The 26,436-nt window shown below is 31.7% G+C and overlaps 2 protein-coding genes across 3 annotated transcripts in view; one reads left to right on the top strand and one right to left on the bottom strand.

Annotated features, from left to right (window-relative positions):
- LOC109600831 (receptor-type guanylate cyclase Gyc76C-like) overlaps positions 1 to 24,817 on the top strand; it is an 85,879-nt gene extending 61,062 nt beyond the window's left edge. Inside the window, exons 2-20 of one of the 2 annotated variants that reach the window (XM_049968270.1) lie at positions 15,037 to 15,528; positions 15,587 to 15,784; positions 15,845 to 16,151; positions 16,203 to 16,349; positions 16,400 to 16,602; positions 16,654 to 16,825; positions 17,401 to 17,585; positions 17,666 to 17,956; positions 18,011 to 18,271; positions 18,326 to 18,397; positions 18,445 to 18,610; positions 18,667 to 18,813; positions 19,251 to 19,449; positions 19,506 to 19,646; positions 19,702 to 20,069; positions 20,120 to 20,311; positions 20,361 to 20,561; positions 22,446 to 22,926; positions 23,089 to 24,817. In XM_049968270.1, the coding sequence (XP_049824227.1) occupies positions 15,073 to 15,528; positions 15,587 to 15,784; positions 15,845 to 16,151; positions 16,203 to 16,349; positions 16,400 to 16,602; positions 16,654 to 16,825; positions 17,401 to 17,585; positions 17,666 to 17,956; positions 18,011 to 18,271; positions 18,326 to 18,397; positions 18,445 to 18,610; positions 18,667 to 18,813; positions 19,251 to 19,449; positions 19,506 to 19,646; positions 19,702 to 20,069; positions 20,120 to 20,311; positions 20,361 to 20,561; positions 22,446 to 22,926; positions 23,089 to 23,281 (4,380 nt within the window). In that variant the 5' untranslated portion in view covers positions 15,037 to 15,072 and the 3' untranslated portion in view covers positions 23,282 to 24,817. Of the gene's footprint in view, positions 1 to 15,036; positions 15,529 to 15,586; positions 15,785 to 15,844; positions 16,152 to 16,202; positions 16,350 to 16,399; positions 16,603 to 16,653; positions 16,826 to 17,400; positions 17,586 to 17,665; positions 17,957 to 18,010; positions 18,272 to 18,325; positions 18,398 to 18,444; positions 18,611 to 18,666; positions 18,814 to 19,250; positions 19,450 to 19,505; positions 19,647 to 19,701; positions 20,070 to 20,119; positions 20,312 to 20,360; positions 20,562 to 22,346; positions 22,927 to 23,088 lie in introns of both variants that reach the window. The other variant, XM_020017023.2, reaches the window with a different exon arrangement.
- Positions 24,818 to 24,857: 40 nt separating this feature from the next.
- Positions 24,858 to 26,389, bottom strand: LOC109600830 (malate dehydrogenase, mitochondrial-like). The gene is made up of 6 exons (XM_049968271.1): positions 26,161 to 26,389; positions 25,939 to 26,111; positions 25,759 to 25,887; positions 25,453 to 25,710; positions 25,183 to 25,405; positions 24,858 to 25,133 (listed from the first exon to the last, which is right to left on the bottom strand). Exons 1-6 carry the CDS (start codon positions 26,324 to 26,326, stop codon positions 24,922 to 24,924), a joined length of 1,161 nt encoding a protein of 386 aa, XP_049824228.1. The 5' UTR covers positions 26,327 to 26,389; the 3' UTR covers positions 24,858 to 24,921.
- Positions 26,390 to 26,436: the final 47 nt, after the last annotated feature.

The following is a 26,436-nucleotide window of genomic DNA, read 5'->3' as shown; positions in this document are numbered from 1 at the left end:
CTGCCAATTTTAATTTTATATTTACTTTTTTAATTGAACAATTTTTTAAGTAGTATTATATCTGTGTTCCACTGAAACATTGAAAACAACAAAGTTAAGTTATTTTAAGATATACAAAATTTAATGTAAATAAATATTCTGTATAAAATTTTCGAGTACTAATAAGGACACCTTACAGGATAATTCTTGGGTAAGATATATACTAAAAATTAATTTTCCAGCATCAACATTGGTAGTTTTACAGACATTTTAGATCGACCATCAATATGTTAAAATTTTTGTAAAATAATGAATTAGAAAAGTTCTACTTCTTCGTGACATCCCAAGATGTTGTATTTTATATTAAAATCACAAAGAAAGCTTAAAAAAGTTGAATGGGAGGATCTACTTCATCCACCTTTCTAGTTTTAATATTTAAAAAAAAATAATTCAAAGAATATTATGTTTGTTTGTTTTGCAATTACATATATAATTTAAAAATATTCAGGGTTTTCATTGGATATACTTGGATATATTTTAAATATATTAAAATGTTTACATTATACACAACAAAGCATACAATAAGCAAATTCGTCAAAAAAGTACAGTTAAACTACAAATTAGGAAATTGCAATTTAATATTATATTTTCCAATAAAAATTCTTTGTGTCATGTTTATTGAAGTACCATATTTAATTTGAGTTTACTATTTATATTACTATTCATTTTAAGTAGAAATAAGTTTAAAAAAAATAGTAGTGACTAAAGAATAAAAGAGTAAATAATATTCGGCATCAAAAACAAACTATATTAACAGTCGTTAAATGTATATTGTATATTTAAAATACAATTAAACAATAATTTGAGAATTGATTATTATAAAATAACAAAATTTATGAGTATTTTTAAATTATAAACAACACGAAGAAAATAGATCAACAAATTTGGGGCAAAAAATTAAAAACTATTATGTTTAGGTACAGGATATGAAAATAACAAAGTTGACAACGGTGTTTCGGTGGAACACGAAATAAAATTTTGTTCAAAATAAATTAGAAAAGTAGACAAAGTTAAGTTATAATTACCATAAAAAATTCAAATCAACCATCATCCAACTTTTTCCGTTGATTTAATGAATTCAGGTTCAAGAATAACAGGAAACTGGGAGTTAAATGTGAAAAATATTCAAAATTTCATCTTCAGTCTACCTAATTTGATTAAAGTTTATATTATATTCATAATATAGCATAACTTTTTGCTTTCATTATTATTAAGCATAATAATAGCTTCGCTATGGGTAAAAGTGGTGAAACAATTTTTGAAAATGTGTTAAATCAAGAAAAAAAGTTGATACTATGGTGAATTGATTGTATATTAAATTTTAATTTTTGATTACTATGAAAATGAAAATATTACTCAAAAATTAGTTTCTTTTGTTAACAGAAAAAAGGTCTTGACAACGTAAGACTACATGCTGCATTAGAGATACAAAAAATCAGTGGGAAGATATACTTCATCCACTTTATAGTACAGATATTTCTTCATGTAACACATATATATCTTTATAATTATCGATGTCCTTATGTAATAAACGGCTGAAGAGGTGGTGAAAACTGGTGTTGACCTTTTCTCATGAATTTCTTACCATAAACTCAGTAAAATTGTTGATTATAGAGTTGTTGAATCAGTTGATATTTTAATGAAAGTTGTATATTTTAACACAGTTTTGCCCACGATTGGTTCGAAAGGAAATAAAACCGTGCATTTCAGTTGGAAAATTGAAATTAGTGGTCGCCCATCAAAATGTAAATTGCGGCCTCGTTACAGCCAATATTTACCGGACCTTTAATTCCAATATTTGTTTTCGACGGGAATCATGACTGTCCTTTTCTAAACGTTCCCAAATTTATCAAATATCGTAACTCAAATAGACGAAACGATAATGTTACTACGTCCACCACAATCAAATTTTCCATTTTTCTTCCTCGCACTTTTGTATTCGGAGCGTCTCCGGGAGAAGGTATAAGATGGAAACAAAAGGACGTTTCCTTTTAGCGTGTCCTAAGGAATAAATTGATCTGGTCCGGTGCATTAAAGATTTACGGTAAGCTCTTCGATTTCTTTTTTTTTTTCTTTTTGTTTCGTATTCCTGTGCCAGCTGGATCTGGACGAAAAATGTCGAAACACGCACGAGTTCACATTAAATGCAATGATGAATAAAACAAAACTGGCTTGCTGAAATTTTAAAGAAGGACTTAATTAATACGAATACTGGAAATATGTAGAGTATTAAAAATACGTAGAGTATGGGAATTATGAAAAGAATTACTTTTTAAAAGCATGAAAAATATTCAGTATTTTCGCATTGTATGAAATTATCGATTTAATTTAAATAAAGTACATAAAAATATATTTTATCAAAAGGTTTGGAATTTAAATAGTTAATATTTTATTTCCATTATAACAGATTAGTCAGTTAATTTTAATATACATTTAAAATATAAAATAATTAAAGAATTTTACTCATTTAAATTTAATTATTTATATTTAAATAGAAAATCCTGTTTTCTTTTTTAAATTTTAACGAAGGATCTAGTAATTATCATCCAAAAATAACTTGTAAATGAGAGTGCTGAAAAAAATTTTTTTAAAAGAGAAAAATCTTCAACATTTCCTCATTTATGAAATATGAAGGTAATTTAATATATAATAAACATTTTAATAAGTTAATAAGTAATGAACAGAACAAAGTATAATAATAGATAAGTCTAACAGTTTTAAATATTTAAAAGGTAATTAAACTATAAGTTAATTAAAGAATTTGTTATTATAAAATAAAATCTATAAAGAGATAAATCTAAATTTAATATTATATTTGTTAATAGAAACTCCTTTGTTTTAATATTTAAGTAAGAATTTAATTAAATGAAGTTTACTAACTAAAACTAACTAAATAAAATAATTAAAAAATGGATAATGAATAAATTTTATGAAATGTCGACGTAATTTATATAAATATATTACAATTGTTAAATTATATACTACAAAGTATAGCAAACAATTCGTCAAGTGATTTTTAAATATTTATATACAATTAATTAAATTGTAAATTAATTAAAAATAAAATCTATAATAATACTCATTTAAATTTAATATTATGTATTGCAATAATAATTTTTAATAAAGAATTTATTCACATTAATTTTAAAATAGGGATAATGAATAATTTTTTATGTTGAAAGTGTAGAAAAAGAATATCAACATTTATAATTTGAATAAAGGTTTTCAGTATATTAAAATTTATAAACAACGAGTATAAAACATTTATCAAATGATGTCTATTAATTAAACTACGAATTAATTCAAGAATGTTTTATTTAATATGGCAAAAGCAATAAAAAAATTAATTTAAGTTAACATTATGCATTTCAATAAAAATTCTCTTTTTATAATTTTGAACAATGAATTTAAAGAGAATTTACTAATCCTATTTCTATTTGTATTAACTAAAAATGGCTAAAAATGGAGATAATGTAATAAAAAATTGTTTTTAATGTATTTCATTATTTTATAAAATGTTGACATAATTTGAATAAAGATTGTAAATTGTATTTTAAATATATTAAAATTTTTATATTACGTACAACAAAATATAGATGCGTCAAATGATTCTAATATTTAAAATACAATTAAGCTACAAATTAATTAAAGAATTATTTATTTTAAAATGATGAATATTTCAATAACAAATTCTTTTTTTCTAAAATTTTTAACAATGGAGTTAATTAATTAAAATTTGTTATTATATTTTTATTAACTAAAAATAGCTAAAATGGGTATAATGAAAAAATTCTTTTTAATAATGTGTTTTGCATTTCCTCATTTTATAAAATATCAACTTAATTTGAATAAATTATATCGACTTAATTTGAATAAATTAATTAAATAATTATTTATTTTTTAAATGGCATAAAAATTCTCATTTAAATTTAATATTTTATATTTCAATAAAAAAACCTTATTTTTCTAATTTTTAAAGAAGTATTTAATTAATTAAAGTTTATTATTTATACTACTATTCATATTAATTAAAAATAACTACAAATGGTAATGACTAATGAATAAATTTTCTTTTTAAAAGAGTGAAAAATATTTAGCATTCCCTCATTTAATAAAATATCCACATAATTTGAATAAAGATTGTAAGTTATATTTTAAATATGTTAAAATCACAATATTATAAAAAACAATGTACAACAACAGAGAGGTCAAATGACTTTTCACATTTAAAATCAATTAAACTACAAATTATTAGATTTAGTATCAGATAATATTTTATTCTTAAATAACAGAATATATTAATATTTTTAAATAATAAACAATACAAAGTAAAGTAACAGATTGGTTAAATGATTTTTAATATTTAAACTATATATTATTTATTATTTTATAAACAATTAATTTAGTATTATAGTTCCCTCCATAACATTGTGGATTTAATGTGTGTGAATTAAAAGTTTTCAAATTGAAAAGAAGTAGAAAATTGGAGTTTTACAAATCAGGTAAAATTTCAAATTTTTTTATACGTATGGAAATAATATATATAAATTTTATTAATTATGTTATAATTATATTAAAACTTTAAATCTACCTGACTGTTATTTACTTTGGTCATTTGCCATTAAATTGATATATGTAATTTTTTGTATCAAAAATAATATGAATAAAGTTTAATAATTTAATATGATTTAAAGTCTCATTAAAACAACCAACAGTAAATTAACACAATAAATTTTTGGTTCAAAGTGCCCGAAACTATAAAAGACTCAAAATTTGTTGTATATGTTTATATGTTTGATGATTTAATGACTTCAGGTTCACTATTTATACTGCTCTTTATATTACCTAAAAATAACATGAAAATGGTGTTTTGAATAGATTTAAAAGTGTGAAAAATATCCAGCATTTCAATATTTATGTAACCTCAACCTAATTTGAATAAAATTCATATATATATATTCATAATATCTTTTTGCTTTCATTATTAATAATCGTAATAATACCTTCGTCAAAACTATAAGGCATTAAATAAAGTAAACCACACGGAAATTTTTCATTATAAAATGACAAAACCCATAAAAACACTCATGCAAATTAAATGTTACGTGTTTCTCCAAAGCCCTGTTTAAATCAAGCATCTATTGTGTTTCGAGTGACTTCAGCTCTTAGAAATTTGCAACATAAATAATTTATGAATCGTACCGTTATATTTATGATTTGGGGATAATAATAGCGTGTAGGTAAATCGAAAAATAAAATATTTATAAATCCAATAAACGTTTGTTTTTTTCCTTCAGACTATTGTTCTCGAATGTTGATTGGAAATACGGTAGCATTATTCGTTGCAATTAGTCGTAGTATTGAATATTTCATGGCATTATCATTTATTATTTACGAGCGTATCAAATCGATCGTGTAGCAAGTATTGTTGTCCTCGGGGATGCTTATTGTTCTTAAGCGCTTGTTAATAATTTATAACAAACGTCTTGTTCCGCCTTCGATTTATCCCATCAATAAATATGGGATTATTAACTATTCATCGATTGTTCGTTTGTGCACTTTACAAAAGGAAGTACGGGACTCGGTTAATTTGTCTTTCGCTGAAATTCCGTTGCGCCTGAAAAAGGATAATTGCTTTGGAACACAATTAGAAAGTTAATGCGTCCAAGCAGCTCGACTCTTATTGAAATCGAAATAAATTAGTGCGCCGTAAAAGGCAGTATGGCTTTTATGCCCCTTAAATAATGGAGCTAACAATATATCACCTGCAGTGATTGAAATGCCCGGAGGAATTCGTCCCATGCGGGAAAACGTGACGATTTTTTCCAAGGCCGGATGGAAATACGTTTTTTAACATGTTCGATGTGCGCTTCCGTTGTTTTTTTACTTTTATCTGTCAACGAGGGTAAACTAATTTGTTTGCCGCTTTCACCTTTTATCTTCCGGCGTCCGAGAGGCTCCGCCGTTTTTGTCAAAGTGTTTTGCGGCCGCTCCATTTGCATTCCTTGCCGCAAATGAAATTTCCACCCCCGTTTGCACAGAAGTGGAAATCCACCTTCGTAACCGATTTTCCTTTATCGTGGCCGGAATGTTTTTTAATTTATCAAACCGAAAGGTCCTTTCCACGGAATAAAAGGAACGTGCTGCGGGGCTAATTGCCGTAATGGAAAATGTGTGTTTCATACACAAACAAGCTTAACGTGCGTGGGCTTTTATTGCGAAAAATCGGTTTGATTTGGACCGTTTGTTTTTTCGTCGGGAAGTCGAATCGAATGTCCGGGATTATGATTTGTCCCACATACGAAAACCGTGTTGGAATTAAACCCGATTTTTATTGCGAAAATCCTATTGCATCGAAAGTTATGTGCGATTTAAATTACGTCGTCCTTGAACGGTTAATATCGAATGTATTTTTAGAAGCGGGTTTACGAATTGGTTTGTTTTAATGTGCGATCCTTAACTTAAATGGACCCGGTCTGCAAATTTCGCAAAATAGTACCGTTAAGCGGCGAATGGTCAACGGCTCCAACGCGTAAGAGTCAGTCGGACAGTATCGATAGTTCTATCGATATATGGTATTATTATAGTTAATGTCTATAACTATATTGATTACATTTCTATATCATCGATTTTACTATTGATAGTATTTTGGATTTATCAGAAACTATGGATAGAATTAATTAGATCGATATTAAAATTTAATTAAGAAAGTCATTCATTTTGGGTAAATTAATATCTTCAATACATCGATATTGATAGTATACATAGATATTTTCAAAAACTATCGATAGGACAAATTATAGATACTTCCATATCCAATTAAAAAAACTTTTAAGTCCTTTTAAAATCGATAAAAATAAATAATAATAATAAATTAGTGTTTCCCATATCGATAATATCTACAAATATTATTAAAGATATTGATAGATATTTTAGATTTATCGATAAGATTGCATATCAATATACAATTTTTTAAAAACATTTTTTTTTCAGAATGTATCTTTAAAATCACTGAAAATATATAATAATAATAATAATAATAATAAATTAGTTCCAGTTCCATTCATATTACTATCGATAATGCCTACAAATATTATTAAGAATACCGATATTAAATTTTGATTTATCGGGTTTTATATCATTTTTTGTTGAGCAGTCTCTTTAAAATCACTGAAAATGTCAGAAGGAATATATAATAATAACATAATAAATTAGTGTTCCCAATTCTATCGATTTTATTATCTATAATATTTATAAATATATATTAATATATTAATTTGTTTTAAGAAAATTCATTTTTTGAGTAAGTGCCTTTAAAATCAGTGAAAATACATAATAAATCAGTGTTTCCAATACCATCAATATTACTATTACTATAAATAATATTAAGGACATCGTTAATATATTTTAGATTTATCATAAATTGAGAAGAATTTTTATTGAGTAAATCTCTTTAAAATCAGTAAAAATACATAATAAAAACAACAAATTAGTGTTTCTGGTGTCATCAATATTACTATTATTAATATATACAAATATTTATTACAAGGCATATCAGTATTGAAATTAAAAAGAACTATTTTTATTGAGTAAAAGTTTCTTTAAAATTAGTAAAAACACATAAGAAAAATAATTAATTAGTGTTTACAATACCTTCAATATTACAATCGATAATATTTACAAATATTACTAAGGATATCTGTATTATGTTTTAGATTTGTAAGAAATTATCGATAGTAGGCAACTATAGGCAAATCGATATTCAATTAAATTCAATTAAGAAAACAATTCTTTTTTAGTAAAACGATTAAAACTCAATGGGGATATGGATAGTATATTTTAGATTTATCAGGCAAGTTTCTTTAAAATCATTGAAAATATATATTATTAAATTAGTGTTTCCAATTCTATCGATATTATTATCGATAAGGACTACAAATATTATTAAGAATACCAATATTAAATTTTCATTTATCATTATTTTAGAAAAACAATTTTTGATGAGTTGGTGTCTTTAAAATAACTGAAAATATCAGTAACAATATACATAATAATGTATAATAATAATAATAAATCAGTGTATCCAATTCTATCGATTTTATTATTGATAATATCTTCAAACATTTGAATTTTTGAATATCAGTGAAAATGCATAATAAAATAATAAATAATGTTTTTGATACCACTTATATGTAAATTTGTTTTAAGAAAATTCATTTTTTGAGTGAGTGTCTTTAAAATCAGTGAAAGTATTAATAATAAATTATTGTTTCCAATATCATCAAATCGATAATACCTACAAATAATCGTTAATATATTATAGATTTATCAAAAATTATTTAAGAAAAACTATAGACATAAAAATATATAATAAAAATATTGAATTAGTGTTTCCAATACCATCAAATTAAAAAAAACAATTTTTATTGAGTAACTCTATTTAAAATCAGTAAAAATACATAATAAAAACAACAAATTAGTATTTCTAGTCCCATCAATATTACTATCGATAATAGCTTCAAATAATATTAAGGACTTCGTTAATATATTTTAGATTTATCAGAAATTGACAAGAGTTTTTATTGAGTAAAACTCTAGAAAATCAGTAAACATACATAATAAAAACAACAAATAAGTGTTTCTAGTACCATCAATATTACTATTAGTAATATGTATAAATATTTATTACTAGGCATATCAGTATTGAAATTAAAAAAAAGCTATTTTTATTGAGTAAATCTCTTTAAAATTAGTAAAAACACATAATAAAAATAATTAATTAATGTTTACAATACCATCAATATTAGTATCGATAATGTTTACAAATATTACTAAGAATATCGATGGGGAATTTTAGATTTATAAGAAATTATTAATATGCATATTATTCATATCAATGTACAATATTTTTGAAGAAATAATTCTTTGGAGAGTTTAAGTCTTTAAAATCAGTGAAAATACATAAAAAAAATAAATTAGTATTTCTTATTAGTATCTATATTATATTTTAGATTTATCAGAAATTATCGATAGGAAAACTATAGATATATCGATATCCATTTTTTTAAAGAAAAGAGTTCTTTTTTTAGTTACTTCATCTTTTAAATTAGTGAAAATAGATAATAATAGTAAATTAGTGTTTCCAATACCTTCAACATTATTATCGATAATATTTATAAATATTATTATTAATACCGATGAAATGTTTCAAATTTATCAGAAATTATCGATATGAAAAACTATAGACATATCGATAATTAAATTTAAAAAAAAGTATCTAATACCATCGATATTACTGTCGATAGTATATTTTAAATTTAAATATTGAAATTATCGATATCAATATTCAAATATGTTTAAGAGAACAACAATTATTTTTTAGTAAATCTCTTTAAAATCAATGAAATATTAATATACAGAAACTATAAAGTATATATTTCTTTAAAATTAGTGAATATATAATTTATTTGGTGTATAATAATAAATTAACGTTTCTAATACTAACGACATTACTATCGATAAAATCTATATTACTAACGATATTAGTGGTATATTTTAGATTTATCGTAAATTATAAATTTTGAAAAATTATTAAGAAAACCATTCTTTTTGAGTATTAAAACCAGTAAAAATGCATGTTATTTGATGAATAATTAAAACTCAAGATTTCCAATACTATCGATATTACTATCGATAAAATCTAAATTACTAACGATATTAGTAGTATATTTTAGATTTATCGTAAACTATCAGTATTCACAATTATTATTCTTCTTGAATATATTTCTTTAAAATTATTGAAAATACATATTTGATATAACATATATTAATAAATAAACGTTTCCAATACTATCGATATTACTAACGATATTACTAGTAAATTTAAACTATCAGTATTCACAAATTATTCTTCTTAAATATATACAAAAATTATTAAGAAAACCTTTCTTCTTGAGTATATTTCTTTAAAGCCAGTGAAAATACGTGTTATTTGGTGTATAATTAAAAATTAATGTTTCCAATACTATCGACATTACCATCGATAATATCTATACTACTAACGATACTGGTAGTAAATTTTAGATTTATCGTAAACTATCAAAAATTATTAAGAAAACCATTCTTCTTGAATATATTTCTTTAAAATCTATGAAAATATTTATTATTTGATATATAATAATAAATTAACGTTTCAAATACTATTGATAATATCTATATTTACGATATTAGTAGTATATTTTAGATTTATCGTAAACTATCAAAAATTATTAAGAAAACTATTCTTCTTGAGTATATTTCTTTAAAATCTATGAAAATACTTGTTATTTGATGTATAATAATAAATTAGCGTTTCCAATACTATCGATATTACTATCGTTAATATCTATATTACAAAGATACTAGTAGTATATTTTAGATTTATCGTAAATTATCGAAAATTATTATTATTATTATTATTATTATTCGTAAGTATATTTCTTTAAATTCTGTGAAAATACTTGTTACTTGATGCATACTAATAAATTAACATTTCCAGTACTATCAATATTACTATCGATAATATCTATATTACTAACGATATTAGTACTATATTTTAGATATATGGTAAACTATTAAAAATTATTAAGAAAACCATTCCTTAAGTATATTTCTTTAAAATCAGTGACAATACATGTTATTTGATGCATAATAATAAATTAACGTTTCCAATACTATCGATATTACTATCGATATTTCTAACGATATTACTAGTATATTTTAGATTTATCGTAAACTATCAATATTCAAAAAATTTTAAGAAAACGATTCTTCTTGAGTATATTTCTTTAAAATCTGTGAAAATACTTGTTATATGATGTATCATAATAAATTAATGTTTCCAATACTATCGATATTACTATCGATAATATTTATATTACTAATTATATTAGTAGTATATTTTAAATTTATCGTAAACTATCAATATTCAAAAATATTTAAGAAAAACATTCTTATTTAAAATTATTAAACATATAAATTTGATATATAATAATAAATTAATGTTTCCATTACTATCGACATTACTATCAATTATATTTTAGATTTATCAGCAATAAAAACTTATTAAGAATATTTCTTTAAAATTATTGAAAATATGGCTAGGGATAATGTACATATAGTATATTTCACATTTATCGATAACCATCGATAGTATCCGAAAATTAACTAAGTGATAATAGGTGTGTACGTGATTGAAGCGATTATAGCGTGCACGGAATCCTCCAAAGATTTGATACACGAAACCAGTTAGTGTTTGCTAATTCACGTTTCATTAGCATCCGATCGACGTCACTTATTTGTTTAATTCAAAACAAAAGATAAAAGTAAGTTTCCAGTAAATCCAAACGGACTGACTGACCTTAACAACGTGAATTCGCACGGAATTGTAATTTTGTCACCTTTACATGCACACTTATCGAAATTACACGAACGTACATTTAACCGATTGTTAAAATTCCGCTAGATAACGCAAAACTACATCAAAGACATTCACGCGAAACTGCGGCAAACCGAATAACAATTAATTACGATTCCCGACAAGATGCGCCCAAAAACTGGCCGCTTCGGCTTTGCAAAGCAAACATTCCCCTCCGAAACTTGTTACAAAAGCAACGTCCGAAATGCACACATCTTCACGCGAAACGCTCCGCTTTTAAAACAACGAACGCATCGCTCTGAGCCAAGGAAAAGATTCATTATTTTAATGGGCGAGTACATTCACAATTGTAAACCTTAATTGTGAGCGAAATGTGCTTACGGTTTTTCCTTTGCAAATTTTTAATGAATGTCGGCGGCCGTGCCTCGAGTCAATTTCGAAATTAAACTTGTAAGCTTTGAATTACACGGCAATTTCCCTTTTCGAATATCCTTTTGTGACGATTAAAGCGATGTAACCGTATAACTTTATTGTTTTTAATTCCCGCAATGTTGTTGCCCGACTGTACCGATAGATGTTGCATATATATATATTTTTTTTCAGGCAGAAATCAATTATTTTTGCTGATGGAAATCGATTTGAGATAACTAGTTCGGAAATTTGCTTATTTCAGTGCGCCGTTTCTTTTTAGAAATGCGTTTGTAGAAGAACGGAAAAGGGATTTTTAATAAGACGATTGCAAACACGACTTCAGAAGTGCATGTTTACTGATAAATCATGTCTGACTATGCTTTGATCTAGAATATAACTTTAATTTACGTGACTTTCAATATATTTTTTGTACTTACCTACTTACTTTTGCACTCACGTTGCTTCTTCGTTTATTAAAGTTTAAAAATAATGGAGAGAATGTTCTACAAAGGGGATCAAATATATGATAATATATTGGTTATAAGGATTTACATAAAACGCATATATAATTTCAAATCAAAATGTCCTCTCTGCTCATCATTTCATATTTAGATGGAACTAAATTATACTCAATATATATTTCTTTAAAATCAGTGAAAATACTTATTTGATGTATAATCTTCATACATACATACGTACCCGACAACCTGACATTATTTATCACTGAAGGCAATCTCATTTCATTCAACATCCGAAAGTTATTATCTCCGACACCATCTCAATCTTTAACAACCATAATGCAAAAGACCAAATTCTTCTATAAACATTATATGATAAGCAGTCTTCCTTCTGTAATCCACTGTTTGGGTATTGAAGGCTGCAAAACAGTGTATTGGAGCTGAAGTTCTAAGCTTTTACACGACCATGCTCTCAAGGAACGTCCAGACAGTCCTTTGACTTTAGCTCATGGAGACACCAAATTTTGTTAAAATTAAACCTTTATTCCAGTTTTCCGATGTACAAAGCTCTTTGGGAAAAAAGGTAAATTTCGTCTTCCTTATACGTACCCAACATCCTGAGAAGATTTATCACTGAAGGTAGTCTCTTTTCATTCCGCATCCGAAAGCTATTATCTCACTTCACTCTTTGATATCCATAATGCAAAAGACCAAATTCTATTAAATACACTAAATGATAAGAAGTCTTCCTTCTGTAAACCACTATTTGGTTATTAAAGGCTGCAAAACAATGTAATGGAGCTGAAGTTCTAAGCTTCTATACGACGTTCAGGATCTTCTTGAAACCACGCTCTCAAAGAACTTCAAGACAGTTCTTTGACTTTGGCTCATGGAGGCACTACATTTTGTTAAAATTAGACCTTTACTCCAGTTTTTCGATTAACAAAACTCTTTAGAAAAAAGGTGAATTTCGTCTTCCTTATACGTATCCAACATCCTGAGAAAATTTATCACTGAAGGCAGTCTCTTTTCATTCCGCATCCGAAAGCTATTATCTCACTTCACTCTTTCATAACCATAATGCAAAAGACCAAATTCTATTAAATACACTATAAGATAGAAGTCTTCCTTCTGTAATTCACTGTTTGGCTATTGAAGGCTGCAAAACAATGTAATGGAGCTGAAGTTCTAAGCTTCTACACGACGTTCAGGACCTTCTTGGGACCATGATCTCAAGGAACGTAAGACAGTTTTTTGACTTTGGTTTATGGAGACACTAAATTTTGTTAAAATTAAATTTTTACTCCAGTTTTTCGATAAACAAACTTCCTTAGAAAAAAAGATGAATTTCGTCATCCTTATACGTGCCCAACATCCTGAAAAGATTTATCACTGAAGGCAGTCTCTTTTCATTCCACATCCGAAAGCTGTTATCTCACTTCACTCACTCTTTGATAACCATAATGAAAAAGTCCAAATTCTATTAAACACACTGTATGATAAGAAGTCTTCCTTCTGCAAACCACTGTTTGGTGATTGAAGACTGCAAAACAATGTAATGGAGCTGAAGTTCTAAGCTTCTACACGACGTTCAGGACCTTCTTGAGACCATGATCTCAAGGAACGTCAAGACAGTTTTTTGACTTTGGTTCATGGAGACACTAAATTTCGTTAAAATTAAACTTTTACTCCAGTTTTTTGATAAACAAACCTCTTTAGAAAAAAAGTGAAGTTCGTCTTCCTTATAGGTACCCAACATCCTGAGAAGATTTATTCCCGAAGGCAGTCTCCTCATTCCGCATCTGAAAGCTATTATCTCACTTCACTCTTTGATAACCATAATATAAAAGACCAAATTCTATTAAATACAATATATGATAAGAAGTCTTCCTTCTGTAATCTACTGTTTGGGTATTGAAGGCTGCATAACAGTGTAATGGAGCTGAAGTTCTAAGCTTCTACACGACATTCAGGACCTCCTTGAGACCACTCCTTCAAAGAACTTCAAGACAGTCCTTTGACTTTGGCTCATGGAGACACTAAATTTTGTTAAAATTAAACCTTTACTCCAGTTTTTCGATGAACAAAGCTCTTTAGAAAAAAAGGTGAATTTCGTCTTTCTTATACGTACCCAACATCATGAGAAGATTTATCACTGAAGGCAGCCTCTTTTCATTCCACACCAGAAAGCTCTTATCTCACTTAACTCTTTGATAACCATAATGAAAAAGACCAAATTCTATTAAATACACTATATGATAAGATGTCTTCCTTCTGTAAACCACTGTTTGGATATTGAAGGCTGCAAAACAATGTAATGAAGCTGAAGTTCCAAGCTTCTACACGTCGTTCAAGACCTTCTTGAGACCATGCTCTCAAGGAACGTCAAGAGAGTTCTTTGACTTTTGTTCATGGAGACACTAAATTTTGTTAAAATTAAACTTTTACTTTAGTTTTTCGATAAACAAACATCTTTAGAAAAAAAGATGAATTTCGTCTTCCGCCACAAAATGATGCAGTCGTGCTAAAGTTCTAACATGACACTGAATTTTGTTAAAATTCGATCAGTGGATCTATGCATCATTGACTATATTTATGAACAAAATTACACATTACATTACAGTAAATAATAAATTGATTTTTTAAGGGTTCGTTTATTGTTTAATAAATACTTTGAATGAATACATTAACATGAATTCTCTTCTCTTCTAGATTATCCTGGAGGTTCGGTGAGGGAGGAGGCCGGCCATGCGCCTCGGCCTGGCTCTGCTGCTGGTCGCGCTGTCCTGTAGCCTGCGGAGCCTCCCGTGCGCCTGCCAGCCGTCCACCGGGTCCTTCAACCGGACGGCCGAAGGGGCGCACGACAGCGGGCCGCCGCCGCCCTCCGACCTGGACGACAGGGCGGACGGCTACCGAGCGCCCACCAACGACCTAGACGATGGCAGCGACGAAAACGAGACGGCCGCCGTCAGACGGTACGCGATGGCGGCCCCGGAGCCGGATGAGGAGAACGGGAGCTTCGTCACGGATCGCAGGACGAACGAGGCAGACAGGATGACCAATCTGACGTCGTTGAACCACAAGACTGAGAAGTCGGCAAAGAAGAAGACGTTGACCGTCGGCTTTTTGCCGGCGATTAAGGGTAAGGCGAAGGACAGGCAGGGACTTCAGGTAGCCGGCGCCATCAAAATGGCCCTCGATCAGGTAATTACAACACCATACGCACATATGCTGTAATGACAATTAAATCAATTGGTAACAGATCAACAGTGATCCGGATCTTTTGCCGAACGTAACTCTAGTCCTGAAGTGGGAAGATACCAAAGGTGAAACGGTGGTCGCCACAAGAGCTATGACTGACATGATTTGTGAAGGGGTTGCCGCCTTTTTTGGACCTGAAGGCTCTTGTCATGTTGAGGCTATTGTTGCGCAGTCGAGAAATATACCAATGATCAGTTATGTAAGTACCATCCCGAATGAAACACCTACAAAACAATTAATCACTTTTATTGGCTTGTAGAAATGTTCTGACTCGACAGCATCCGAAGTGCCGACCTTCGCAAGAACTGAACCGCCGGATACGCAGGTGGTGAAGTCACTGGTCGCCTTGATGACGTACTACAAGTGGAAGAAGTTCACGATCGTGTACGAGGTGGAGCAGAAGAACGTAATGGAGTCCTTGAAAAAGGAAGGCAGAAAAATGAACATGACTATTAATGACGAGATCAGAACTGACGACAAATATAATTGCTGCCAGTTGAAATTGAAATGTTGCTCTGGTGGAGTTTGGTACCAGATTATACAGGAGACGAAAAATAGGACTAGAAGTAAGTCGGTCTCTTCAAGTTTCAATCAATCAATTAACGTTTTGTTTTTAGTTTACGTGTTTTTGGGACGTTCAGGATCATTAGTTGACTTTATGGACGCCATGCAAACTGCTAAAATGTTCGAGAACGGAGAGTATTTTGTTATTTCGGTCGACACCAACATCTATTATGAACGAGAAGTGAATAAATATATTTGGAGTAAGTCTGTCACAACTTTTGTAACATTTTTTAATTCTATGTAATTGTAGAAAACGAAATTACCGGGCAGTACAAGAACTGTGAAAATCTCCCGGACTACCAAAGCCACGTGAAACGATGCAAGTCTCTGTTCGTAGTACTACCAACAGCTCCGGTACAAAACTATCAAAGTTTTATCGAGGAAGTGCGTAATTACTCGGGAAAGGAACCTTTTAATTTCACCACATCACCGTCTTTGAGTACGTTTCAACGAGTAAGTAGCAAGTTCAAAAGTTGGTGATATATATTAATGACCTTTTTGCAGTATGTACCATTAAATGCTGCTTATCTGTACGATTCGGTTATGCTGTACGCGCATGCTTTACACTATTTGCTGGCGGGCCAGGAAATTTTGAACGACCAAGTGATTGACAAAGTGGCGAATAACGGCACCAAAATTATCGAGACGATCATCAACATCAACAAAACGTACCAAAGTACTAAGAGGTAACGCATATCGAGACCAATATCGACTAGAGTGTGTCGAAGATTTTGAACAATTTAAGCTCATTTGTTAGTGTTATGATTTATTTTTTAGGAAATAATAAATGATTTTTTTAGGTAATGTATATTTGTTATAATCAAATTAATCATATTAATATTAATAAATAAAAATGTTAAAATGTTTATTTTTTCGTTCAGTAAAGTTAAAAAAAAATAAATCCTTGAAACACATTCAATTTAGTTTATAAATGTATTGAATATTGTTTTTCAGGAGTAAATGTGAAATATTTTGCAGTCAAATTAAAAATGTATTTGGCTTTGATTCAAGTGAATACATCGTTTATTTTTAATAAACGCGTTATTTGTTGCTGTTTTTTGTAGAACATACTAGAATTGAATAAACATTTATTTGTCAATAACTTCCATTTACAAAAGTCGGTGAACGTACGTCAAAGCTTTTAATTAATATATCCAAACAAGAATACCCCGATAATTAATTAATCGCCACTCTAGTCGCTGTTGATCTCGCCCCCGCAACGTTACTAAAGCCCGCTTCCGTGTGTTCAAGGTGTGATAGGCACGACGATGAAACTGGACCGCAACGGCGATTCCGAGGGCAACTTCTCGGTGCTGGCCTTCACCAACGAAGAAATCCACACGCAGACCAGAGTCGCACACAACACGTTCTCCTGCTCGTTCCAGCTGAAGCCGGTCGGTCAGTTTTTCCAGAACACCGCTAGCGATGCTTTTCCAGTGAGTGAGTCCTCATTTTGCCCAATTGTATTTCCCATGTTTATGTCCGAAATAAGTGTGTTAATTAATCTCTCGCGTAGACGTACAGGATTAATTTGAACACGACGATCGAATGGCCCGGCAAGGACAAGCCGAACGACGAGCCCAGTTGCGGCTTCAACAACGAACTGTGCCCGAAACCGAACACCCACCTGAACAGCATCATCGCGGCCGGTGTGCTGGGCATCGTGCTGTTCTGCGCCGGCGTGATCACCATGAGCATCTACCGGAAGTGGAAGATCGAACAGGAGATCGAGGGTTTGCTGTGGAAGATCGACAAGGAGGAGATCCAGAGCTATTTCGAACGCGACATAGTCTCCAGTCCCAGCAAAGTAACTACTAATCACAATTTACCCAAACAAGTTCTGAGGGATGTTTTGTTGCAGCAAAGTTTGGTGAGCGCAATCTCCTACGAGTCTAGGGCGGGATTGCAGGTGTTCGCGTCCACCGCCCAATACAGGGGCGTGGTTGTGAGGATTAAGACGTTAACGTTCTCCAGGAAGAAGGACATATCAAGGGACGTTATGAAGGAGATGAGGTTGCTTCGGGAGTTGCGACACGACAATGTCAACTCGTTCATAGGGGCTTGCGTCGAGCCCACCTCCCTGCTACTAGTCACTGATTATTGTGCCAAAGGAAGTTTATATGTAAGCACCTCTGTCTTTTTTCAGTTGTCACTGTTTAAATGTGTTTTGTTTCAGGATATTATAGAGAATGAAGATATTACGTTGGACAAGATGTTTCTTGCTTCACTAGTTCATGATCTCATTAAAGTAAGTACCTATTATAAAATGTAAAAGGATCTACATGTATATTTCAGGGCATGTTGTATATACACAATTCAATGCTGATCTGCCATGGGAATTTGAAATCCTCGAACTGTGTTATAACAAGTCGTTGGGTGCTTCAAGTGACCGACTTCGGGTTGTTAGAAATGAGGCAGTGTGCTGAAAATGATAGTATAGGTGATCATCAGTATTTTAGAAGTAAGTTTGAGGAAAAACTCTATTCTATGGACATTTTATAAACCCAATCATTTTAGGTTTATTTTGGAAGGCTCCTGAGATATTACGGGACCCAAATGTTTATGTTAGAGGTTCTCAGAAAGGTGATGTTTACGCGTTTGCTATAATACTTTACGAAATTATTGGAAGGAAGGGACCATTCGGATGTACATACGAACCAAAAGGTAATGACTTTTTACGATAGCAAACGTTAGGTTTACGTTTATTAGTTAATTGTGGTTTAATTTATAGTTGTATTGGTGGCTTTGATGTAATTTAAGTTTATTTTTGAGGTATTTTACACTTTCTTCAGATTATTTAAGGGGAATAACAATTCCAGATGAAGGTACACATTTTATTAAGGCTGACCATGCTTTTATCAACATTTAGCATGTTGACGCTTTGTTCCAACCAACAGTATCCAATAATACTTTACCTTATCATTACAAAATCTACTTATAGAAACTATGTTGAAGGATACTGTTTCTTAATTAAATTCAAGTGCATGACCCACAATTATTTCTTAAACTCTTACACAAACGAGTTCATCCCATTGTCCAACAAATTTCTGAACTGAACTACTGTCAGCAACTTCAATACTTAATCAAAAATTTGATTGCAGACATAATAGAGCTAGTGAAAAAGTATCCGGGCGAAGGCGAAGAACCGTTCAGACCGAACATCGACTTGCTAATGGATTCCGACATGGGCTGTGACGATTATGTGCTGCAGGTGATTAAGGAGTGCTGGGCAGAAAATCCGGATGACCGGCCTGAATTTGCAGTAATACGATCCAAATTGAAGAGAATGAAAGACGGAAAGTACGTTTCTTGTTGTTGTTTTGTCCTGATTTCAATTAATTAATTATATGTGGCAGGAATAAAAACATAATGGACCAAATGATGGATATGATGGTGACCTACGCCAATCGCCTCGAGGATCTCGTCGGTGAAAGAACAAGGTTGCTCATTGAGGAGAAGCAGAAAACTGAGGATTTACTTCATAGAATGTTACCTAAGTAATTAACCCATTTGTGATTATCAAACGAGGTATTAATTGTGTGGTGTTTCCAGACCGGTGGCGGAAAAATTGACGTGCGGTCACGGCGTGGAGCCGGAATCATTCGATTCGGTAACAATATACTTCAGCGACATCGTAGGTTTTACGGCGATGTCCGCTGAGAGCACACCGTTGGAAGTGGTTAATTTCCTAAATGATCTCTATACAGTATTCGACCAAATTATCAAAGGCTACGACGTGTACAAGGTGGAGACGATCGGCGATGCGTACATGGTGGTGTCGGGACTTCCGATCAGGAACGGCGAGAAACATGCGGGAGAAATCGCCTCCATGGCCCTCGATCTTCTGGCCGCTGTGAACAATTCCAGGATCACGCACAAACCCAAGGAGACGCTCAAACTCCGCATCGGGATTCATACTGGTAATTACGAAAGCGATGGCTTGAAAAAGGCACTGAAGGGTGTGTTTTAGGACCCGTGGTGGCGGGAGTTGTGGGCTTGACGATGCCGCGTTACTGCCTCTTCGGAGACACCGTAAACACGGCGTCCAGAATGGAGAGCAACGGGGAACCACTTAAAATTCACATTAGCGTGCAATGTAAAGAAGCTTTAGACAAACTAGGCGGGTATATCATAGAAGACAGGGGAAAAGTCAACATGAAAGGTAACGATAAGACATCCGATAAACTTAACGACATGCACAAGTGTTTTAGGTAAGGGTGAGGTGCAGACGTACTGGTTGACGGGTGCCAACGAACTGGCGGTGCAGAGGCGGGAAGTCGACCTCGGTCACGACCCGCCTTTGTTCTGCAGACCCAGGAAAAGTCCCAAGTTGAACAACGAGTCCAGACATCCATCCATAATCGGCGGATTTGGCGGGATGAATAGCAGGAGACACTCCAGCGTACCCAGAGGTAAAATTACATTTATTAATACTTATGGTATAGCTGGTTCAAGAGGGGGGGAACAAGTTTTAAGCTTGTTAGTTCATTGATGGTTTAAGTTTAGTTCTTGGTATTCTTTTATTTGGCCTGTTGTAGATTTTACAGCTATTGGTAGTTGCTTTCCACTTTATGACTTGATTATGTTTTAGTTGGTGATGGTTTTTTCATTGCACCCAGCTTTTCTTATCTTTATTAAATATTTAATTATTAAACTCAACTTTAGAAACAAATATACTGAATTATGGAAAATATTTATCTTGATGTTGTATGCACCATTTTATTAGTTTGTTTATAAATATTGATTCAGATTAGATAATATTTATTAAATATTATTTAATGCTGGTTTTATTGATTAGATCTATCTAATAATCTTACAAGTTCAATATAAAGGCAAAAAAGTTTGTTTGAAATTTCTATACCATGATGAACATTGTTTATTGAATTGTTTTCAAGTTTGCATTGTTTTAATTTTTGTGTGGTGACACTATAATCGTTTCCAAAGAAATTATTATTAATATTATTTGTTTAAAAACGATTAGAGATTCTACAAATCGACATGAAATGGATAATTTGAATTATTATTTACTCGTGGTGGGAGCCACTGTAATCAAATTGAATTCGTATGAGAACGTTCTCAATCAAATTTACACTTGTAACCATCAGCCTCAAATTTGTAGGAGCTGCTAATGTTCTTAGAGAAGAATGGCGTGCTTCGGATCAAGAATTTATTCCCTCACTAATTTTGAGGGTGCTAAAGAAGGTCGAATTTGTAAGAAGGGACTATTATATTAACACACTATAAGCGGGTCGGGTAAAAATACTCGTCTCGAGAACTGTTGATTATAAGCGAGCCGGGTAATTTTTACCTTTTTGAATGTACTTACTTTAAAAGCGGGGTAAGATAATTTTACTCTATTGATTTACATACGGAACTGAAAGAATTATCTCTTATTTTTTGTTATCATTCAACAACTTAGTTTGGACTGTTTTGCTACCCGCCTATAGTGTGTTAATAGTTAAATATAAATTCTGTTGTTGATGCAATTTAGTTTAATTTATATAGGAGGTTGCATTGTCTATTAAAACTTATTTTGATAATATATTTATTGCAATATAATGCCATTGACATTATGATTCTTTAAATAATTCAAATAATCCACTTCAAAAGATGTGCAGAGTATTACTATTATCTTTTGGAGAACATGTTTAAATTGTACAATAAATAAATGTAATGTTTTACATGTTTGAATGAATCCAACTATGACACACAATCATTAGAATAATTTTAGTTAAAAAAATTTAATCAAAGCTATAAAAATAGGTTTTATATAACTTTTTGTTTTCAATGTTTTTTATATGTTTCCTGTGGGTACCACTGTATATTGTTTAACAATGAATGTTCTTCAGTTCTATAATATTTATATATAAAAATTTAAGAAATTTATATAAATATTAAATTGATTAAATAATTGTTATCTAAGTTTGTATATGTATATGTGTTATATATGTGTTAAATGTAAGAATGTAAGTCTAAATAGTTGGGTGTGTTGGGTTCTTAATTTTCTTCGTTTGTATAAGTCAGACAGTTTAACTGATTCTAACACTGACACAACTATTTCTAAATGCACAATCTCTCTAAAAACTAAATAAACTATCACCAAACACACACATAGCTCCACAAATTGGCACATTAACCCCGACCCCACCTACCAGCCCCCAAAACAAAATTAAAACCCGTTGATGCCTCGTTGACAGGAACAAGCATAGAAGTGGAAAGTACGTCTACCCTACAAAATTCGAGTCCGGTACCGTCGCGCCACTTAAAAGTCAACCGTCACAATTTAACCGTTCCAGACACGGTGGGCTCGAAGCTAACGATAAACACCGCGTTCGACAGCCAACTGATCGAGGTGCCGGAAGAGTCGCGCAAAGGACTGAGACCGCGACGGGTGCTCTCAAGCATCGCGTCCAGCTCCGACGAGCACAAGAGTCAGGGCATGCTGAACCGCATCAGAGAGTCGAGGAGCTTAGATCCGCTGCCCCTGGCCAAGATCAAGCAGCTGGACGTGGCGCCCGTCATTAACATGCCGCGCAGCACCAAAAGCCTGGACAATTGCGAGAATTGCGGCGACGTGCAGATCATCGCCATACCGGAGGACAAGCTGTTGAACAACAACTTCCCGAACGGGAATGTGACGCGGCACGAGGACAACAGCTGGCTGGAGGACGTGGAGGTGCCGCTGCTGAATCCGACGCAGCAGAAGCAGATCAGTGTGCGCAGGAGGGGTGGGAGCACGTTCAACGACTGCTTTGAGAATGACACCTCGAACAAAAAGTGAGTAGTTTGCTAGACGGTTGATGTGACTTTAGTTTTATTATTTGCCGTTTTGTTCAGTTCGCTTGATTACAGCCATAGTTGCAACGAGCGAAGACTGTACACTTTGTGATCGTGTTGAATGCGTTTCTGTGGTGGGTGCTAATGAATTGCTTGTTATAGATGGCGGTCACTGGAGTCTGTACCAGCATCTTGCAATACCTTCCTAGAGCCTCAGAGGAAAAAGGTCCCGTTTAAAAGTTGGTTGCACGGGTTGTTTAGAGGTAACGGTTTGAAGTCTAGCAACTCGTCGCTGCGACGAGGTGTGTTGAATGAGTTCAGTAATCTACAGCCGGAAACTGAGAGTATTGTATAACTGGTGTAATATTATTATTGGAGATTTTCTCAGTCGTGTTTTTAGTCGTCTATGTGTCAGGTGTTGTAGGTACTAAAATTAAAATGGATGTTGTCCCTACAAATGTGCTGGATATTTTGTGGCGAATTGGTTGTATAGAGCAGAATTGCTCAATCGAGTATGGCAGTATAATTGTATGGGACAAGTGATTAATAAAGGAGTTACTTAATTAATTAAAACTAAATATTACACCTCAAGATATTACTGAATGTAATATTAATTCTAATTAGGTAACAAAGATGTTTAATGTAAATGGAAACTAGTCTATATAGATTAAATAAATGTTAGAGAAAAGTCATATATATTTTTTTCATACAGTAAACTTACTTTGTATTTTTTTATTTCTGACTAAGTGTATAATAAACTTGCATTTAATCTGTAAAAAGTTTAGTTTTGGTCATTAAAGAACGTCGTTCATATCCATGTCAACCATGGATAAAAATAAATCTAATATTCTCTGATCATGACAAGTACACTGTCGAAACAAAAGTAATGTCATGAACATATTTCATTCAGTCTTTGAAGTTAGAGCTAGAAGCAAAAATATTTTCAGAATATAAATGTTTAATATAAGGAATTTGTTTTACTTTTCATGGATTTCAAAATGTTTTCCCACATTGTCAAAAATTACATTAATGTTTTGAAATCCCAATCAGCAGAAATTTTAATGTCGATGTTAGTTTCGAGATTAGATTTAGACGAGGAAAGGTACAAAAATATGGAAAAATCGTCTAGTTGTTTTGTAGATTATTTTAAATATATTTTACTTTATTATATAATTTATTTATTGTTTTTAAGTTAATCCATATTAATTCCTGGTAAGTCTGGAACGATTTCTACCATTTTATAATCCAGTCGTTACGTTTAATCAATTTCCATATTTTCGTACGATGATGTTACCATTTTTTAGATAAACATTATGGAAACTATTGTGATTATTTGTTTTGTAAATTCAAAAACTTTATTTTTTTAATTGCTGCTACATATAAGAACAAAAATGTATTTTCTTACCCCGTGTCTATATGCGATCAATTTGGAATATTGTGAGTGTATTCTATCCAGTGTTACTACTTAAATCTATAATAATAACGCCACTGACAATATTCCAAGTTGATTAGCTGCGTCCCAGCACTTTAGCCTACGTAATTTAAATATTGGATGCACTCATCTTCGTCCTTTTCATTTATTTTAGTTGAAATTAGATAATAAAAGCAGCGCAAAATAATAACAGGTAAAAAAATGATCTGGCCAAAATATTTTAAGTGATTTAGAATGGATGGATGAGAATGGAAGTCAGAATTATGTTTAGAGGCTGTGAATATTATCTATAATTGTATATATATATATCGACTATTTTGTTTTCCTTGGAAGAATTTCAAATCTTTCACACTATTATAATAGATGTGCCATTAACTTATCAAGTTTATGTATATTACAGTACGCATGTAAATATGTTATTGTAGGTATTGTTTGATAAATACACATATTTATTTATTAGACCCGTGTTTCACTTCTTAAAAAATAGTAAAAAATCATGGAAAGTCAAAATATTTTTATAGGAAAGGTAGATAACTAAAAAAGGACTACATTTTCCGTTACAATTAACAAACCCTTTCTTCACATGGAGTTTCAGGACAAGGAGGAGCACTAGGTTCGGGATCGCAAGGATCGCAGGGACGATTACAATCCTCGTTGGCGAAATCTTCGCCTCGTTTAATGTCGCAAATCAGTTTCATCATGGCATTTTTGAACAAACAATTCTCGTAGTCGTTCAATTTTGGTACCCCCAAGTTCTTCGCAATGCCATTAGTTCCTGAAAGATCCTTTAGTTATTGACAGTTCATGTTGAGAGTATTGTATACCTAAGACAATTGGAGTGGAGAGATACTTGAGCTGGGGGTAAACGCAGGATGGAACATAAGCACACTCGACAATATCCAGATACCCCTTCAAGCCTTTAACTAAAGAAATAATAAATCTGGCTACCGCAAAGGCTCTGGATAATGGGGCATTTTCGTTCGGTTTCAGTTTAAGAATGTTGTCGTGGGCGCTGCGCACGCTGTGGGTTATGTTCTCGATTTCGTCCTGAAAAATTGCAATTAACTCACGTCAGCAAGTAATATTCAATTTACATTCGAGTACTCATAGCAGGGTTTGGACTGAGACAAAACGGGTACAATGGTTTCTTCGCTGTGTCCTCCTATAACTGGGACAAGGACGCATTCGGGCTCGTAGCCTTGTACTTTGGCAGCAAACGTGTTGGCCCTCACTACATCCAAGGACGTTATACCAAAAACAGTTCTTGGATTAAAAACCCCGAATTTCTTCAACTGTTCACAAGCCAACGGTACTAGGCTGTTTACGGGATTCGTTGCAATCGCCAACATTGCCTAAAATACAAAATTTACCCCATTCCTAATTAATTGTTAAGGTATTACCTTGTGGCAATGCTTTGCGAACTCGGACACTATTTCTTTGATGATTGGGGCGTTAGGTTGCCACATTTCATCGATGCTCAGCAAGTCTGAGTCCTTGGAAGCGGCCAAGACAATGACGACTTTGGAATCCTAACGTCAAGCAGTTAGAATTTTGTAAGATTTTATCGGTTGTATCATTACCTCTAGAGCATTACTAAGCGCTTCCTTTCCCGTGAACGAAGTAACTTTGCAATTGGTATCCACGTGGTTCAACTCAGCAGCAAATCCTTGAGTTGGTCTCAGGTCGTGAACGCACAGTTCATCGATTAGCGGGGACTGTTTCAGCATCAAACAGAGGGATTGACCAGTTTTGCCTGAGATAATGTTCCTTAATGAGGTAATAGTTGGAGGGTCCTTGCTTACCTGCAGCTCCAACAACAGTAACCTTCATTTTTGTACGGTTCCTGTCACCGGAGCAAAAACGTATATTGTGGAAGAAGTTTAGCTTGTATAATCCTTCATTCATTTTCGATAAAGGGAAGTGAGAATTTTGGTAAGTTTTGTAAATCTTGAGCACGTACTTGTCCATGTTTTATCTGAACGAACAATTTTGCGATGTGATTTTTTTGGGTCTCTGTTTTGACAAATTGTTATATTGTTTGTTTGATTTCAATTAATATTAGTATCCAAAGCAACCAA

This window comes from Aethina tumida, chromosome 5 (assembly GCF_024364675.1).
Source record: "Aethina tumida isolate Nest 87 chromosome 5, icAetTumi1.1, whole genome shotgun sequence".
NCBI lineage: Eukaryota > Metazoa > Arthropoda > Insecta > Coleoptera > Nitidulidae > Aethina > Aethina tumida.
The sequence above is the reverse complement of the archived record's forward strand: the minus strand, read 5'-3'. Positions and strand labels throughout refer to the sequence as shown.

What these genes read in the sequence shown, in the direction of transcription:
- LOC109600830 (XM_049968271.1), bottom strand. Translation starts at nt 26,326, where the DNA reads ATGGACAAGTACGTGCTCAAGATTTACAAAACTTACCAAAATTCTCAC. An exon ending in TACTGTTGTTGGAGCTGCAG is followed by an intron (nt 26,112 to 26,160) that starts GTAAGCAAGGAC and finishes ACATTATCTCAG; the next exon opens with GCAAAACTGGTCAATCCCTC. An exon ending in TCGCAAAGCATTGCCACAAG is followed by an intron (nt 25,711 to 25,758) that starts GTAATACCTTAA and finishes TTTGTATTTTAG; the next exon opens with GCAATGTTGGCGATTGCAAC.